The sequence below is a fragment of the Salmo salar genome, chromosome ssa04 (assembly GCF_905237065.1).
Source record: "Salmo salar chromosome ssa04, Ssal_v3.1, whole genome shotgun sequence".
In the NCBI taxonomy this organism is placed as follows: domain Eukaryota; kingdom Metazoa; phylum Chordata; class Actinopteri; order Salmoniformes; family Salmonidae; genus Salmo; species Salmo salar.
Window position 1 is genome coordinate 41,964,213 of NC_059445.1, and position 17,238 is coordinate 41,981,450.

General features: G+C 43.7%; 1 protein-coding gene across 6 annotated transcripts in view; it reads left to right on the forward strand.

The window, feature by feature from the left end:
- LOC106603113 (kelch-like protein 13) overlaps positions 1-16,141 on the forward strand; it is a 108,293-nt gene extending 92,152 nt beyond the window's left edge. For all 6 annotated transcript variants that reach the window (XM_014196352.2, XM_014196357.2, XM_014196353.2 and 3 more), the window contains 2 exons: positions 8,240-8,353; positions 15,068-16,141. In XM_014196352.2, the coding sequence (XP_014051827.1) occupies positions 8,240-8,353; positions 15,068-15,555 (602 nt within the window). In that variant the 3' untranslated portion in view covers positions 15,556-16,141. The remainder of the gene's footprint in view (positions 1-8,239; positions 8,354-15,067) is intronic.
- The last annotated feature ends 1,097 nt before the right edge of the window (positions 16,142-17,238 follow it).

A 17,238-nucleotide genomic window follows, 5' to 3' on the forward strand; every position in this document is an offset into this window, starting at 1 on the left:
TTATTACGCGATTAAACTGATTAACCTGTTATGGCTAGGGGGCAGTATTTTCACGGCTGGATAAAAAACGTACCCGATTTAATCTGGTTACCACTCCTACCCAGTAACTAGAATATGCATATACTTATTACATATGGATAGAAAACACCCTAAAGTTTCTAAAACTGTTTGAATGGTGTCTGTGAGTATAACAGAACTCATTTGGCAGGCAAAAACCTGACAAGGTTTCAGGCAGGAAGTGGCCTGTCTGACAAGGTGTCGTTCTTCTTGTCTCTGTTTATTGAAGAGTGAGGATCTTAGCTGTCCCGTGACACTTCCTACGGCTGCCATAGGGTCTCAGAAGGCGGTAAAAAGCTGAATCGTGGCTTTGCAGGCTCTGGCTGAAAAAAAGTAGCGCGTTTGGGTAGTGGCTGGTTACAGTACTGTGAGACTCAGGCTCGTGCCCGCGTCGACCGAAAGCTTTGTTTACTTTCCTCTGTTTAGCTAAAAGGAGATTCACGGTCGGAATATTATCGCTTTTTTACGAGAAAAATGGCATAAAAATGGATTTTAAACAGCGGTTGACATGCTTCGAAGTACGGTAATGGAATATTTAGATTTTTTTTGTCACGAATTGCGCCATGCGCACGACCCTGATTTACCATTTCAGATAGTGTCTGGGACGCACGAACAAAACGCCGCTATTCGGATATAACGATGGATTATTTTGGACCAAACCAACATTTGTTATTGAAGTAGCAGTCCTGGGAGTGCATTCTGACGAAGACAACAAAAGGTAATCAAACTTTTATAATAGTAAACCTGATATTGGTGAGTGCTAAACTTGCCGGGTGTCTAAATAGCTAGCCCGTGATGCCTGGGCTATGTACTTAGAATATTGCAAAATGTGCATTCACCAAAAAGCTATTTTAAAATCGGACATATCGAGTGCATAGAGGAGTTCTGTATCTATAATTCTTAAAATAATTGTTATGCTTTTTGTGAACGTTTATCGTGAGTAATTTAGTAAATTCTTAGTGAATTCGCCGGAAGTTTGCGGGGGGTATGCTAGTTCTGAACGTCACATGCTAATGTAAAAAGCAGTTTTTTTATATAAATATGAACTTGGTTGAACAAAACATGCATGTATTGTATAACATAATGTCCTAGGGTTGTCATCTGATGAAGATCATCAAAGGTTAGTGCTGCATTTAGCTGTCTTCTGGGTTTTTGTGACATTATATGCTAGCTTGAAAAATGGGTGTCTGATTATTTCTGGCTTGGTACTCTGCTGACATAATCTAATGTTTTGCTTTCGTTGTAAAGCCTTTTTGAAATCGGACAGTGTGGTTAGATAAAGGAGAGTCTTATCTTTAAAATGCTGTGAAATAGTCATATGTTTGAAAAATTGAAGTTTTTGTATTTTTGAGGAATTTGTAATTCGCGCCACGCCTATCATTGGATATTGGAGCAGGTGTTCCGCTATCGGAACGTCTAGATGTAAGAGGTTAATCGTGTAACTGTAATTAACTAGAAAGTCGGGGCACCAAGGAAAATATTCAGATTACAAAGTTCTAATTTTCCTAATATAACTTTCAGATATTTTAATATCTGATCACTTGGTCTTCTGATTAATGACATATTCTTTACCTCACGTCAGTCTCATTCCAAACGTCGTAAATTGTTAGTTATCTGCACGAACCCAGTCTTCACTATGAGTCATCCATACATCAATTGTCTTAAAATAATTTATTTACTAACTAGGTAATTCACAGAAATGCATAACAAACAGTAGATATCGTTACAAAGAAATTATAGGGGAATGTGCCCTAGTTGGCTAAACCGGCATGGCGGCTTGTTAGACAAAAGGGGAGTGGGGGGGGGTCAGCTGAGAAGGCACTACAGAGTTGATAATTATAACAATTGAAATACTAATCCTTTGCACATGAACGCTCACTCATTCGGGAACAATTGCAATCAATATATATATTTACGCTCAGTGTGTGGTCGGGATCTCTGTTGAAAAGTTTGTTTCTGGTGGAGAGTCTGTCCGCCCTCTCTCTCTGTCGTGGTTAGAATGGGTAGTTCAGAGTGACATTCATTAATGTCGTTATAGGACAGATGTTTCGGCGGTTGTCAGTCTTCGCGTTCAATGATACCGAATTCCTAGCTGCAGACTAGTAATTAATATCAAAGACTTGTTCTTATTCTGTCGGTATCGATAGTCTAAGAGTTTAACCACGTGGTATGGTTAAAAGTTCAGCAACAGGAATGCATGGTCAAACCTTGTCCGTCTCATTATCGAGGTAAGCTGGTCTCCAACCTTTAGCCATCTCGTAATTGAGGTAAGCTCGGTCTGGTGATAGAAAACCTAGGTGGGGGTTTTATTCGGAAGAGCAGAAAAGGGCCTGTCCCATGACGCCAGACCATAACTGTGCTCATGGGCGGTCCTCTGATTTATTTAACCTCTCTAGGCTAGGCGGGACGAATTCGTCCCACCTACGTAACAGCCACGGCTATCCTGTGGCGCGATTTTCAAAACCTTAAAAATCCTATTACTTCAATTTCTCAAACATATGACTATTTTACAGCCATTTAAAGATAAGACTCTCGTTAATCTAACCACACTGTCCGATTTCAAAAAGGCTTTACAACGAAAGCAAAACATTAGATTATGTCAGCAGAGTACCAAGCCAGAAATAATCAGACACCCATTTTTCAAGCCAGCATATAATGTCACCAAAACCCAGAAGACAGCTAAATGCAGCACTCACCTTTGATGATCTTCATCAGATGACAACCCTAGGACATTATGTTATACAATACATGCATGTTTTGTTCAATCAAGTTCATATTTATATCAAAAACCAGCTTTTTACATTAGCATGTGACGTTCAGAACTAGCATACCCCCGCAAACTTCCGGGGAATTCGCTAACATTTTACTAAATTACTCACGATAAACGTTCACAAAAAGCATAACAATTATTTTAAGAATTATAGATACAGACCTCCTCTATGCACTCGATATGTCCGATTTTAAAATAGCTTTTTGGTGAAAGCACATTTTGCAATATTCTAAGTACATAGCCCAGGCATCACGGGCTCGCTATTTAGACACCCGGCAAGTTTAGCACTCACCATAATCATATTTACTATTATAAAAATGTCATTACCTTTTGTTGTCTTCGTCAGAATACACACCCAGGACAGCTACTTCAATAACAAATGTTGGTTTGGTCCAAAATAATCCATCGTTATATCCGAATAGCGGCGTTTTGTTCGTATGCGTTCCAGACACTATCCGAAATAGTAAAGAAGTGTCACGCGCATGGCGCAATTCGTGACAATAAAATTCTAAGTATTCCATGACCGTACTTCAAAGCATGTCAACCGCTGTTTAAAATCAATTTTTACGACATTTTTCTCGTAGAAAAGCGATAATATTCCGACAGGGAATCTCCTTTTCGGCAAACAGAGGAAAAAAATCCCAAAAGCGGGGCGGTCGGGGTCACGCGCATAAGCTAGTGTCTCTTGATGGGCCACTTGAGAAAGGCGATAATGTGTTTCAGCCTGGGGCTGGAATGACGACATTCTGTTTTTTCCCGGGCTCTGAGCGCCTATGGACGACGTGGGAAGTGTCACGTTAGAGCAGAGATCCTTAGTAAATGATAGAGATGGAAAAGAAGTTCAACAAATGGTCAGACAGGCCACTTCCTGTAAAGGAATCTCTCAGGTTTTGACCTGCCATTTGAGTTCTGTTATACTCACAGACACCATTCAAACAGTTTTAGAAAATTTAGGGTGTTTTCTATCCATATGTAATAAGTATATGCATATTCTAGTTACTGAGTAGGAGTGGTAACCAGATTAAATCGGGTATGTTTTTTATCCAGCCGTGTCAATGCTGCCCCCTAGCCCTAACAGGTTAAACTCCAAAGGGAATTGGAGTTTCCTTCATTAAACAGTCCAAAATCACATTACACAATTTCACAAACAGTTTCATCCTTATTCATTCATTTTATACAACCATTAGATGTAAGTCTCATAGCTGAGGCTATTGTATAAACATGATTATGGTAATGTGGCCGTATTGTCTCTCATGAGTTTCACAAAATTGTACCAAACGGACCAGTTCGTAGCTGGATTCTTCACCGATCTTTTATACCTTCTCCAGAACATAAATGTCGTTCGGTTCTCCAGTTCTGTGAGGTGGAAGAACTCCTTTGTGTTCTCTATGAAACTCACTCTCTCTCTATACTGTGAGAGGGTCTCCTCATAGGAATTTCTGACCACGGCAGCCTGGGTGTGGGAGACAGAGGTAGGGGGATGGTACATAGAAAAGGCTGGTGCAGAGGGAGGGGGTCAACTGTGCTTGCTGTACCCAAAGAGGGCAACGTCATGACACAATGCATTGTTATAACATCTACAGAAAAGACAGAAATGCCAATGGGGGTGGTGTTCCGGTCTATATTCAGAGCCACATTCCAGTAAATCTTCGAGAGGATCTCTTGTACGTCGAATACTGTTGAAGTAATATGGCTACAGGTTAATCTGCCTCACCTAAAGCCCATTCTTGTAGGAAGCTGCTATAGACCACCGAGTGCTAACAGTCAGTATCTGAATAATATGTGTGAAATACTTGATAATGTATGTGATATCAACTGAGAGGTGTATTTTCTGGGTGACCTAAATATTGACTGGCTTTCATCAAGCTGCTCACTCATGAAAAAGCTTCAAACTGTAACCAGTTCCTGCAACCTGGTTTAGGTTATCAGTCAATCTACCAGGGAATTTACAAACAGCACAGGAATGAAATCATCCACATGTACTGAGCACATCTTTACTAATGCTGCTGACATCTGCTGTAAAGCGATATCCAAATCCATTGGATGTAAATCAAATCAAATGTTATTGATCACATACACATGGTTAACATCTGCTAATGCGAGTGTAGCGAAATGCTTGTGCTTCTAGTTCTGACAATAGTAATATCTAACAAATTCACAACAGCTACCTTATACACACATGTAAAGGGATGAATAAGAATATGTACATATAAATATATGTATGGGCGATGGCCGTATATACATATGAGATGAATAATGTAGGATATGTAAACATTTAAAGTGGTATTATTTAAAGTGACTAGTGATACCATTAAGTCAATTTATTAACAAAGAGCTGCAGTCAGTTTCAGAATGGGTGGCAAGAAATGTTAGTTCTAAATATTTCAAAAACTAAACCATTTGGGACAAATCATTCACTAAACCCTAAACCTCAACTAAAACCTGTAATGAATAATGTGGAAATTGAGGAGCCTAAACTGTTTTGAGTAACCCTGGATTGTAAACTGTTATGGTCAAAACATATTGATGCATCAGTAGCTAAGATGGGGAGAGGTCTGTCCATAATAAAGCGCTGCTCTGCCTTAACAACAATATCAACAAGGCACGTCCTGCAGGCTCTAGTTTTGTCGCACCTAGACTACTGCCCAGACGTGTGGTCAGGTGCCACACAGATGGATTTGGGAAAATTACAACTGGCCCAGACCACGGCTGGCCCTTAAATGTTTGCGTAGAGCTAACATTAATCATATGCATGCCCATCTCTCATGGCTCAAAGTAGAGGAGAAATTGACTTCAACACTATTTGTTTTTTGTAAGTATTGACGTTGAATGCCCGAGCTGTCTGTTTAAACTACTAGCACACAGCTCGAACACCCATGTATACCCCACAAGACATGCCACCAGAGGTCTCTTCACAGTCCAGAATAGACTATGGGAGGTGCACAGTACTACACAGAGCCATGGCTACATGGAACTATTACCCATCAAGTAGCTCACGCAAGCAGTAAAATCAGATTAAAAAAATATATATACTGCTCAAAAAAATAAAGGGAACACTTAAACAACACAATGTAACTCCAAGTCAATCACACTTCTGTGAAATCAAACTGTCCACTTAGGAAGCAACACTGATTGACAATAAATTTCACATGCTGTTGTGCAAATGGAATAGACAACAGGTGGAAATTATAGGCAATAAGCAAGACACCCCCAATAAAGGAGTGGTTCTGCAGGTGGTGACCATAGACCACTTCTCAGTTCCTATGCTTCCTGGCTGATGTTTTGGTCACTTTTAAATGCTGGCGGTGCTTTCACTCTAGTGGTAGCATGAGACGGAGTCTACAACCCACACAAGTGGCTCAGGTAGTGCAGCTCATCCAGGATAGCACATCAATGCGAGCTGTGGCAAGAAGGTTTGCTGTGTCTGTCAGCGTAGTGTCCAGAGCATGGAGGCGCTACCAGGAGACAGGCCAGTACATCAGGAGACGTGGAGGAGGCCGTAGGAGGGCAACAACCCAGCAACATGACCGCTACCTCCGCCTTTGTACAAGGAGGAGCAGGAGGAGCACTGCCAGAGCCCTGCAAAATGACCTCCAGCAGGCCACAAATGTGCATGTGTCTGCTCAAACGGTCAGAAACAGACTCCATCAGGGTGGTATGAGGGCCCGACGTCCACAGGTGGGGGTTGTGCTTACAGCCCAACACCGTGCAGGACGTTTGGCATTTGCCAGAGAACACCAAGATTGGCAAACTCGCCACTGGCGCCCTGTGCTCTTCACAGATGAAAGCAGGTTCACACTGAGCACATGTGACAGAGTCTGGAGACGCTGTGGAGAACGTTCTGCTGCCTGCAACATCCTCCAGCATGACTGGTTTGGCGGTGGGTCAGTCATGGTGTGGGGTGGCATTTCTTTGGGGGACCGCACAGCCCTCCATGTGCTCGCCAGAGGTAGCCTGACTGCCATTAGGTACCGAGATGAGATCCTCAGACCCCTTGTGAGACCATATGCTGGTGCGGTTGGCCCTGGGTTCCTCCTAATGCAAGACAATGCTAGACCTCATGTGGCTGGAGTGTGTCAGCAGTTCCTGCAAGAGGAAGGCATTGATGCTATGGACTGGCCCGCCGTTCCCCAGACCTGAATCCAATTGAGCACATCTGGGACATCATGTCTCGCTCCATCCACCAACGCCACGTTGCACCACAGACTGTCCAGGAGTTGGCGGATGCTTTAGTCCAGGTCTGGGAGGAGATCCCTCAGGAGACCATCCGCCACCTCATCAGGAGCATGCCCAGGCGTTGTAGGGAGGTCATACAGGCACGTGGAGGCCAAACGCACTACTGAGCCTCATTTTGACTTGTTTTAAGGACATTACATCAAAGTTGGATCAGCCTGTAGTGTGGTTTTCCACTTTAATTTTGAGTGTGACTCCAAATCCAGATCTCCATGGGTTGATAAATTAGATTTTCATTGATTATTTTTGTGTGATTTTGTTGTCAGCACATTCAACTATGTAAAGAAAAAAGTATTTAATAAGATTATTTATTTCATTCAGATCTAGGATGTGTTGTTTAAGTGTTCCCTTTATTTTTTTGAGCAGTGTATATAGATACACTGCATGGATTAAAGTATGTGGACACCTGCTCGTCGAACATCTCATTCCAAAATCATGGGCATTAATATGGAGTTGGTCCCCCCCTTTGCTGCTATAACAGCCTCCACTCTTCTGGGAAGGCTTTCCACTAGATGTTGGAACATTGCTGTGGGTAGTTGTTTCCATTCAGCCACAAGAGCATTAGTGAAAATTGCATTCCAGGTGACTACTTCATGAAGCTGGTTGAGAGAATGCCATGAGTGTGCAAAGCTGTCATCGAGGCGAAGGGTGGCTACTTTGAAGAATCTCAAATATAAAATATATTTTGATTTGTTTAACAATTTTTGGTTACTACATGATTCCATATGTGTTATTTCATAGTTTTCTGCAATGTAGAAAATAGTAAAAATAAAGAAAAACCCTTGAATGAGTAGGTGTGTCCAAACGTTTGAATATTGTGTATTACTGCCTTATGTTACTACTAGTTCTTGCTGGATCCCTGGAAGAGCTAATGGGGATCCATAATACAAAAATATTGGTACAGTATAGGCCTTAATTGTGTAATGGGGAGTGAATATGCCCCACAACCTCTCTAGTCTGTGTGTAGACTAGAGTTACTGCAGTGAACACTGAAGGGCTTGGAAGTGGAGTGGTGGTTGGTGGGGGGGCATCTCTATTTAAGTCTCTAGTTCAGCAGCTCCCACGCTGAGACCCTCCAAGGCCTCATTTGCAGCTGTTTGTTTTCCTTAGTTCTCTCTTGACCTACTTTCTCCTCTAATACTCCGTATTTTTTCTGCTATCTCTTTCTCCCCCATGCAGCCACAGTGGAGTGCTACAACCCGAGGACAAACGAGTGGACGTACGTTGCCAAAATGAACGAGCCACACTACGGCCACGCAGGGACGGTGTACGGCGGTTACATGTATATTTCGGGTACGTACGTGGCTCCAAATCAAGTTACTAATGCCAGTGGGTAGTTTAGTCCTATTAGATCCAGGGCTTGGAGGGAGGCTCTTTTCCCATTTGACTGTACTTATATTTTAGAGCCACTGACTGTACCAGATGGCAGTGCTCTCTTTGAGAGAGTGACTGGTATCCTACAAGATAGATGTGTGGGTTTTCTGTGGGTGACTAAAGCCTCACATGTTTGACAGTCACGCTTCCTAATCGTTTCAGTCCCACATTAGCCATAAGATGGAGCAGAGAGTGGGCCATCCATCCTTCGCCAAACTGCGGGCTGTGATGTCAGTAAAGCATCCTTCATTACAAGGTCATACAGTGGAATCCTGCAGACCCTGCTTCTTCTCACCCCTCCCTCCCTCCCACATCAGTGGGGTCCAGTTCTCTGTGCTATTTCGGGGGGGGTATTGTAAAGATGGTTGGAAGTAGTGATTGTGTGGTAGACTTGGGTGCGACTAATCCCCTGTCTCTCTGTAGGAGTCAGCCCAGTGCTTGTTCACTTCATAGGATTGAAAACAAATCCTGCCTTATGGAGATGAGCCCCAGTTTCCCAATGTGTGACTAATACAAAGTGATGCTGTACAGAGAGAAAGAGAGGGAGGGAGTGAGAGGAAAAGAGGGAGGGGTTGATGACTGTGCAGGAGGTGCAGCTCCATAGAGCTCCAACACACAGGTGAGGTTATGTTAATCTCCCCCAGCCTCTGGGCACAGTGTTAATAAGCATAACCCAGACACCTCATAGCCTACTACTAACATCGTAACCCTCCTTCACCCAGTGGCACCTCACCTGCTCTGATCCAGCCTCAGACTCCAGCAGAGGAACAACATGGTCCTGGTGGCTCTAGCTTTGGCATTTTAGCTTCCAGGCTGATGGCGCTTACTGCCTCAACCTTTATGTATTTCTGTCAATGGTTGGCATGTGGCTTATGGTCAGACTGGCACTTCTGGGTTCCTTTACTGAGAACATCTCAAGCGGGATAACGGTCATGGTGTGTTTGAACAATTATCACACCAAAAGGTCAACTTCCCTCCTTGTGATGGAGCATCTCTTAGTGTCATCCTGAGTGGAATGAGGAGGCTTCACTGCACATGCACCTGTCTAAAATGTCAAGAGTCTGCCTGGAGGCACTGGGCAATGGTTAGGCTTAGATACAGTGCATTCGGAAATTATTCAGACCCCTTGACTTTTTCCACATTTTGTTACATTACAGCCTTGTTCTATAATTGATTAAATTGTTTTTTCCCTCATCAAATCTACGCTCAATACCCCATAATGTAAACCTTCGCAACAATCTGAGGTCCTGAGCGCTCTGGAGCGTTCATCTCCGTTCATCTTTCCCTCAATCCTGACTAGTCTCCCAGTCCCTGCCGCTGAAAAACATCCCCACAGCATGATGCTGCCACCACCATGCTTCACCGTAGGGATGGTGCCAGGATTCCTCCAGAGGTGACGCTTGGCATTGAGGCTAAAGACATCTTGGTTTCATCAGACCAGAGAATGGTCAGAGTCCTTTAGGTGCCTTTTGACAAACTCCAAGCGGGCTGTCATGTGTCTTTTAGTGAGGAGTGACTTCTGTCTGGCCACAAAGGTCTGATTGGTGGAGTGCTGCAGAGAATGGTTGTCCTTCTGGAAGGTTCTCCCATATCCACAGAGGAACTATGGAGCTCTGTCAGAGTGACCATCCGTTTCTTGGTCACCTCCCTGACCAAGGCCCTTCTTCCCCGATTGCTCAGTTTGGCCTGGTGGCCAGCTCTAGGAAGAGTCTTTGGTTCCAAACTTCTTCCATTTAAGAAGGATGGAGCCTACTGTGTTCTTGGGGGCCTTCAATGCTGCAAAAGAATGTTGGTATCCTTCCCCAGATCTGTGCCTTGACACAATCCTGTCTCTGAGCTCTACGGACAATTCCTTTGACCTCATGGCTTGGTTTTTGCTCTGATATGCGCTGTCAACTCTGGGACCTTATATAGACAGGTGTGTGCTTTTCCAAATCATGTCCAATCAATTGAATTTACCACGGGGGACTCCAATCAAGTTGTAGAAACATCTCAAGGATGATCAATGGAAACAGGATGCACCTGAGCTCAATTTCGAGTCTCATAGCAAAGGGTCTGAATACTTATGTAAATTGGGTATTTCTGTTTTTAATTTGTAATACATTTGCTAACATGTCTAAAAACCTGTTTTCGTTTTGTCATTATTGTGTGTAGATTGATGAGGATTTCTTTTATTTAATCCATTTTATAATAAGGCTGTAACGTAACAAAATGTGGAAAAGGGGAAGGTCTCTGAATACTTTCCGAATGTAGTGTACCTCCACCATTCCAGATAGAGGTCTGTACTGTAGAGCTTATTAATTAAACAAGCTCCCCTCAAGCATCGGGGCAAGCTGCATTCCTACAAGGAAACTGGACACATGCTGAGATTAGCTTTCATGACAGCCCGCATGTTTTATAAACACTCACTAGTGATGGAAGTCAGGTGGAGCGGAAACATCATCAGCCAGCATGTCTCTGTTGAGGAGCGGCCCTCCTGCTCCACCCCATGTCTCAGGGGTCACGACCTCACTGTGCAAGGTGGTCCACGTGGGGGTGCAGGCCGTGTCTTGCTGTCATTCCAGATCAGGTGCTTGGCGGTGGCTGTGCTGCCGTGTTGTCTGAAGGCATCCTGTCAGGTGAATGGAGCTGACACATTGAGTCAAGACACAGGCCATCACAGCTCTGCTCCCACTCCCGGAGTGGGGCTCAGACACCCAGCCAACACGGCTTCACACTACCACTACTGTCACACAACCATGTTGACTGAACGCAAGTATCTCATGGTCAAGCAACAACAAATGCGCTCCTTGAGTGACGCGGCGGGGCTATGTCTGTGTGGAAAGTGGCGTGGAGAGAGGGCGAGAGCCTAGAGAGGGATGACTCAAGTAGTGGTGTAAACTCTAAAAATGGACGTTACACACGGAATATCACATTTAACAAATCAAACAATAAATACCCTTATACGGTATACTGCCCAGAACCTACTGTACTGGCGTGTTCAAAGAAGTGCTGGGCGTTGTACCGTATTTTACGATATACCGCTATTGATGCACGGACCGGTTTGGGTTTTTGCTTTACCTTCTTTAACGGTATTTTGAATGTTTGGTTTGTTAAATGTGATACGCCGTGTGTAATGTCCATTGTTCTAGTTTACTTAGATACTTGAGTCATCTCTCTCCGCTCTGTCTCTCTCCATGCCGCTTTCCACAAAGACCTAGCCTCGCCCATTACTCAAGGAGCGCTTTTTTTGTTCCTCAACCACAAGACAACTTGCGTTCAGTCTGCATGGTCAATGCAGCACGTGCAACAATGTTGATGACACCGATGCAGTTCTCACTTTGCTTCTTAATATAAATCAACTAGCGTTCTATAATTACACTATTAGTTTGTGTTTCTTACATCTGCAAATAGCTAGTTTGTCTTACCATGTTGGGCCTAAATCTTGTTTTCAGTGACGGCCAGTCTAATGCTCTAACCACTGCCTATTTTCATGTCAAACGCTGTATTCAAAGTGCCCACTATTATATTCTAACTATAGAATTAGAATAATCATTCTATTTCCAAGTGTTTCACTCTAAATCGCAAGTCAAATCGCAATTGCAACATTTGGTTAAAAATAAGGCCTAGATTATTTGCCCAGCCCTACGTGGAAATGATCTCAAACAAGTGCAAGAAATGCAAAATGATCTTGAATTGAATTTGAACAGTATAAAACAATCAGAATGGAGAAAGACCCATTGAAATCACTTAGAATGTATGATTTGCCACCCTAGGGTCTCACAACTCATAAAGCACATGTCAAACTTTTTATTATCCAAAACATAAAATACCGTCCAGTTTAAAAAAATATCATGATAAGATATTTGGACCATATCACCCAGCCCTTGTTCAAAGACCAGGGCTAGATCTTCCGAGGAATGACATTAAAGCTCACATCTGGCCATCCTTTCTATTTATCATCATTTTTGGAACTTGCTGACCCCTTGGTTTTGTCTAGCTCCTCTGTGTTCCCCTGCCTCGGTTGTTTGGGTCTCATTTGTGCCAGCACTCTGCTTCCTCTAAACAGGTCATACATTTTTACGACGAGTCAAAGCCCCGGCACAATTATATCTCCACAAATTGATCGATAAATGTGCCAGTGTATGGCAATCATGTGAGATATAATCTAGCGGGCCAGGCAGCGCGACCAATGAGCTCTGAAAGTGTCTCTGAAAGGACAACCATTTACTGTCTTCGAGATACAAAAAAGTATATTTTAAAGTCTCTCAAAATGCTTGCAATTGTCTTTTGACAACTCTTTTGTCTTTGTTCTAAATGAAAGCTACTGTCGTTAAACTGAGATCATAAGAGTAACTTAATTAACGGCAGTAATTAATTGTAATGATAAATGTTTAATTATAACAAAGACAATTACATTGATGGAAGCTACAATCTATCTGCAATTTTAAAGCTGATCTTCACCCTAAAAAAGAAAGAAAAGAAACTGAACATTGTGTCTCTGAGATTGTCTTTTGGCAAATGTATAGATGGGTTAGCTGACAACGTCACCAACAATGCGCACGCTTCAATGGGGCAGAAGTCCGTTAGTTGTTGTGATTCTGGATGGCCAGATGGCTACCAATAATGACAAGAAACTGCCATGTGGGGAAACGTAAGTGACTCGTTTCAGCTAGTTTCATCTTGTTCTTGATACCATGTCTTGTTCTGAGGTGATTGGACTGATTTCATGTCAATGCTAATATGGCAAAAAAATGTTTCTATGTTGTTAACAATCTAAGCCAACCCCGTCTGTTTTGCCCCATAGTTGCGCACGTGTCGGTTTTGTGGCTCAACAACCAACCCGTCTATGGAAACAAAATCTACCCTCTCTCCACGCTGTACAAATATGCAGTTGTGTAAAGTAATTAAGTAAAAATACTTGAAAGTACTACTTAAGTAGTTTTTTTGGGTATCTGTACCTAACTTTTTTTTTCACTACATTCCTAAAGGAAATGATGTACTTTTTACTCCGTACATTTTCCCTGACACCCAAAAGTACTTGTTACAATTTGAATGCTTACCTAGGAAAATGGTCTAATTCACACACTTATCAAGAGAACATCCCTGGTCATCCCTACTTCCTCTGATCTGGCGGACTCACTAAACACATGCTTCATTTGTAAATGAAGTCTGAGTGTTGGAGCGTGCCCCTAGCTATCCATCCGTAAATTTAAAAAAAAAAGAAAATGGTGCCATCTGGTTTGCTTAATATTCGGAATTTGAAATGATTTATACTTTGATACTTAAGTATATTTTAGCAATATAATTTACTTTTGATACTTAAGTATATTTCAAAACAAATACTTTTAGACTTTTACTCAAGTCATTTTTACTGGGTGACTTTTACTTGAGTCATTTTCTATTGAGATCTTTACTTTTACTCAAGTAGTATTTTACTGGGTGACTTTTACTTGAGTCATTTTCTAATAAGGCATCTTTACCTTTACTCAAGTACGACAATTGGGTACTTTTTCCACCACTGCAAATATGTGTCTGCAGTAGACAAATCCTTCAGCCATTATAAGCCCTGAAGGTTGCTGGCCTGAGACATCAGTTACTCTAAGATGCTACTAACCTTGGGCAGTGAGATGCAGCTCAACAAGAAAATAACCACACCCCATATCAAGCTGCTATTCTATCAGTGGGTTTGATATGTCTTTCTTGTCTCAGAGATTGTTTTAATGACTCACACGCACACACATACTTGAATAAAGATAATGCATCTAACTTTGTCTATCTCAGAGTTTAATCTATTGGTTGAGGAGGAGGTTGATGTTATAGACTTCTGATTAGTCTGGGCCACTGATTTAAAAATAGCCCGGTGTAGATTAATGAGGGAGGGAGGTAGAACGAAAAAGAAAGAAATGGGTAAAGAGAGAGCGAGCGGGATCATTGGGCAGCAGCAGAAGCTGTGGAGGGATTCGGGCGCCATTTGGCATGTACTTCAGATCCTCACTGCGCTGCGTACACTCCCAGCCACTCTGCACAGCATAGGGAGGGGTGGGCTGCCTGGCTCCCACCCAGATGCATGCTGGGATTGTGTTCCTCTTTATTTTGAGCCTTCCCTGTGGACATGTCCTGTTTTTTTTTTTCTCCCCACTTTTCCTCAGCTTTGTGTGTCCTGTCTATTTCTCTTTTTCTACCAATACAGTACCTATGTGTGTACACATGCACTGCAATAGTGTTTTGAATTTATGTTACAAATAATCGCATCTATCTTATATTGCAAGTATGTGGCTGAGAAAATGTGTGCCCGTTATATTAGTGGTACTAAGCATGGGTATAATTGTGTGTGTGTTGCTGGGCAGAGCAGGCTGATGTTTCTGAGGAGGGGTTGGGGGGAGGGAACTGGGGGTTCAGGATTACAACATGCTCTGCGTGGCCAGTCGCAGTGCTGTGGTCTGGTCATGAGACTGTCAGGACAGAACAGGGTCTGGTCAAGGCCGACCCGACACTTCCATGCTCCCCAACGTGGCAGGGCTAGAATGTAGGTCGAGGTTGGGTTACCATTAGGTACAGTACCATTGGATCAGTCCGTTAAATGCTTTTGATTAGACCCCAGGGCTGTTTTCAACCTTATTTAACATGGTCCTGTTTTGTTCTGTGTTGCAGGGGGAATCACTCACGACACGTTTCAGAAAGAGCTGATGTGCTTTGACCCGGATGCCGACAAGTGGACTCAGAAAGCGCCCATGACCACGGTGCGTGGCCTGCACTGTATGTGCACGGTGGGCGACCGCCTCTACGTCATCGGGGGGAATCACTTCCGGGGCACCAGCGACTACGATGACGTGCTCAGCTGTGAGTACTACTCCCCGGCCCTGGACCTGTGGACGCCCATCGCCGCCATGCTGCGGGGCCAGAGCGACGTGGGCGTGGCCGTGTTCGAGAACAAGATCTACGTGGTGGGTGGCTACTCGTGGAACAACCGCTGCATGGTGGAGATAGTGCAGAAGTACGACCCGGAGAAGGACGAGTGGCACAAAGTGTTTGACCTGCCTGAGTCGCTGGGCGGGATCCGAGCCTGCACACTGACCGTGTTTCCTCCAGAGGACATGATGGGCTCCCCCTCCAGAGAGTCACCCCTCTCAGCACCTTGAAGAATGGGGGTGGGGTGGAGCCCACCCCCGCTCCGCTCACACCCCCACAACCCCCCACACTACATAGACATTGTTTGCACTTTTGGACTACATCTGTACTGCATCCCGATACGCCCCTTCCTCCCCCAAAGCTGTGCAGAACCCCCCTCCCTAGTGATGAAATCCACATACCGATATGGTTTGGCAACCTAATTAAATGTTAATGTTGCATATTCGGTATATTTTGGCAGGAAATACCTTGACTTGAAGAGTGACTTTGCAATTCAACTTTTCTACCTGATGTCTTTGGAGTTTTACTATGTCCTGTTTCTTTAGATGTGTTACCGGGTAAAAACCATGCTGTTGATGACCATACTGACGCTCTTAGTCTGTGCCAGGTTAGGGGCAGTTGACCCCCCAGAGGGGCAAGATAGGGGCAGCTGAGCTCCACACAGATATGGTTTTTAAACTCAGGGGTCAGCCCTTCACCCCCTCTCTTCTTTCAGTTTCAGTTCTTTCCTGCTATTGCTATGAAACCGTTAACAAAATTGTGTTTTCTAAATTTAATAAACAAGGTTTTGGAAAAAAGAATAGTTTTTCCAAAGTATCTTGCTATTTACTTGTTCACATGGTTGATGCATTCTCTTCATATCGAGCTTAATGTCAACTGACGTGAGGTATAAATATCTGTTTTAGAACCTCCTGCAAAGTGTCTTTTCCATATGAAAAAAACACTTAGTTGATTTCTCTCTATTTTACTGGTTGAAAGTAATCTCTCACATGTATTATGCTGCTTTAGTAGCAGCTGTAAACTCAGACCTCCCTCCCCTCAGCTATTGTTGTCCTCAGAATGAACCATTTTCTATGTTCTGATTTAAATAGAAAAGCTTTTATTGTTCTCAAGAGGCATGGGATGAACTGTAGGTGTACACACAAAGTTAAAACGTAGTGTCCTGCTGTCTCAGTCCTAATCATAACCAGTATTCTAATCTACACTGAGCTGACTCCTGCCCGCTGTGCCCAGTGCTTCAGGGCACACCGTTGTCCACTTCCACTGGCTCCTCTCACCTGGCACACAGACAGACGGTAAGGTCACCCACAACCTGGCCACCTGCGTCTGGCCCATTTTAAAACCTCAGTGGCAGCATATGGTGTGCGACACAAACAAATCGGCTACAAGCTGGAGCAAGAAAATGAAGGCAATGAAATGTAATTTCAGGTGAGTGGGTGTTTTTTGTTTATGATGGAGCGTGCAAGGATTCATGATTGGGCACAGAATCATACAAAACCATTGTTCATGTAGAAATGTATGACTGAGAACATGTCAGTGCTGTAAGATCCAGTGGTGCCTCAGGCTGTGCATCTGAGCAGCAGCCTCCAGTGGATGTGCTCCATCTCAACCACCTACCCTCGTCCTGTTCACTCATGTCTCCTCCATCTCCTGAACCTCCAAGCCAGTAGTGTGCGCGGCTGTTTTAACACAACATCCAGTTCAAGGGCAGGCGACTGGGAGCCCTGGGGGACCAGGGCAAGGTGCTGGTGCTGCCGGGGACGAGGAGAGATGGCAAGGGAAGGAGGTCTGAGGGAAAGTGATGGAGGACTGGAGGGATTGGCCTTCCTGATAGATGTTGTTTCCGCTTATCGACAGCTGCACTCTGAATACTCATATGGGACTCTTCGAGCTGAAGCGCCGGCAGTTGTTCA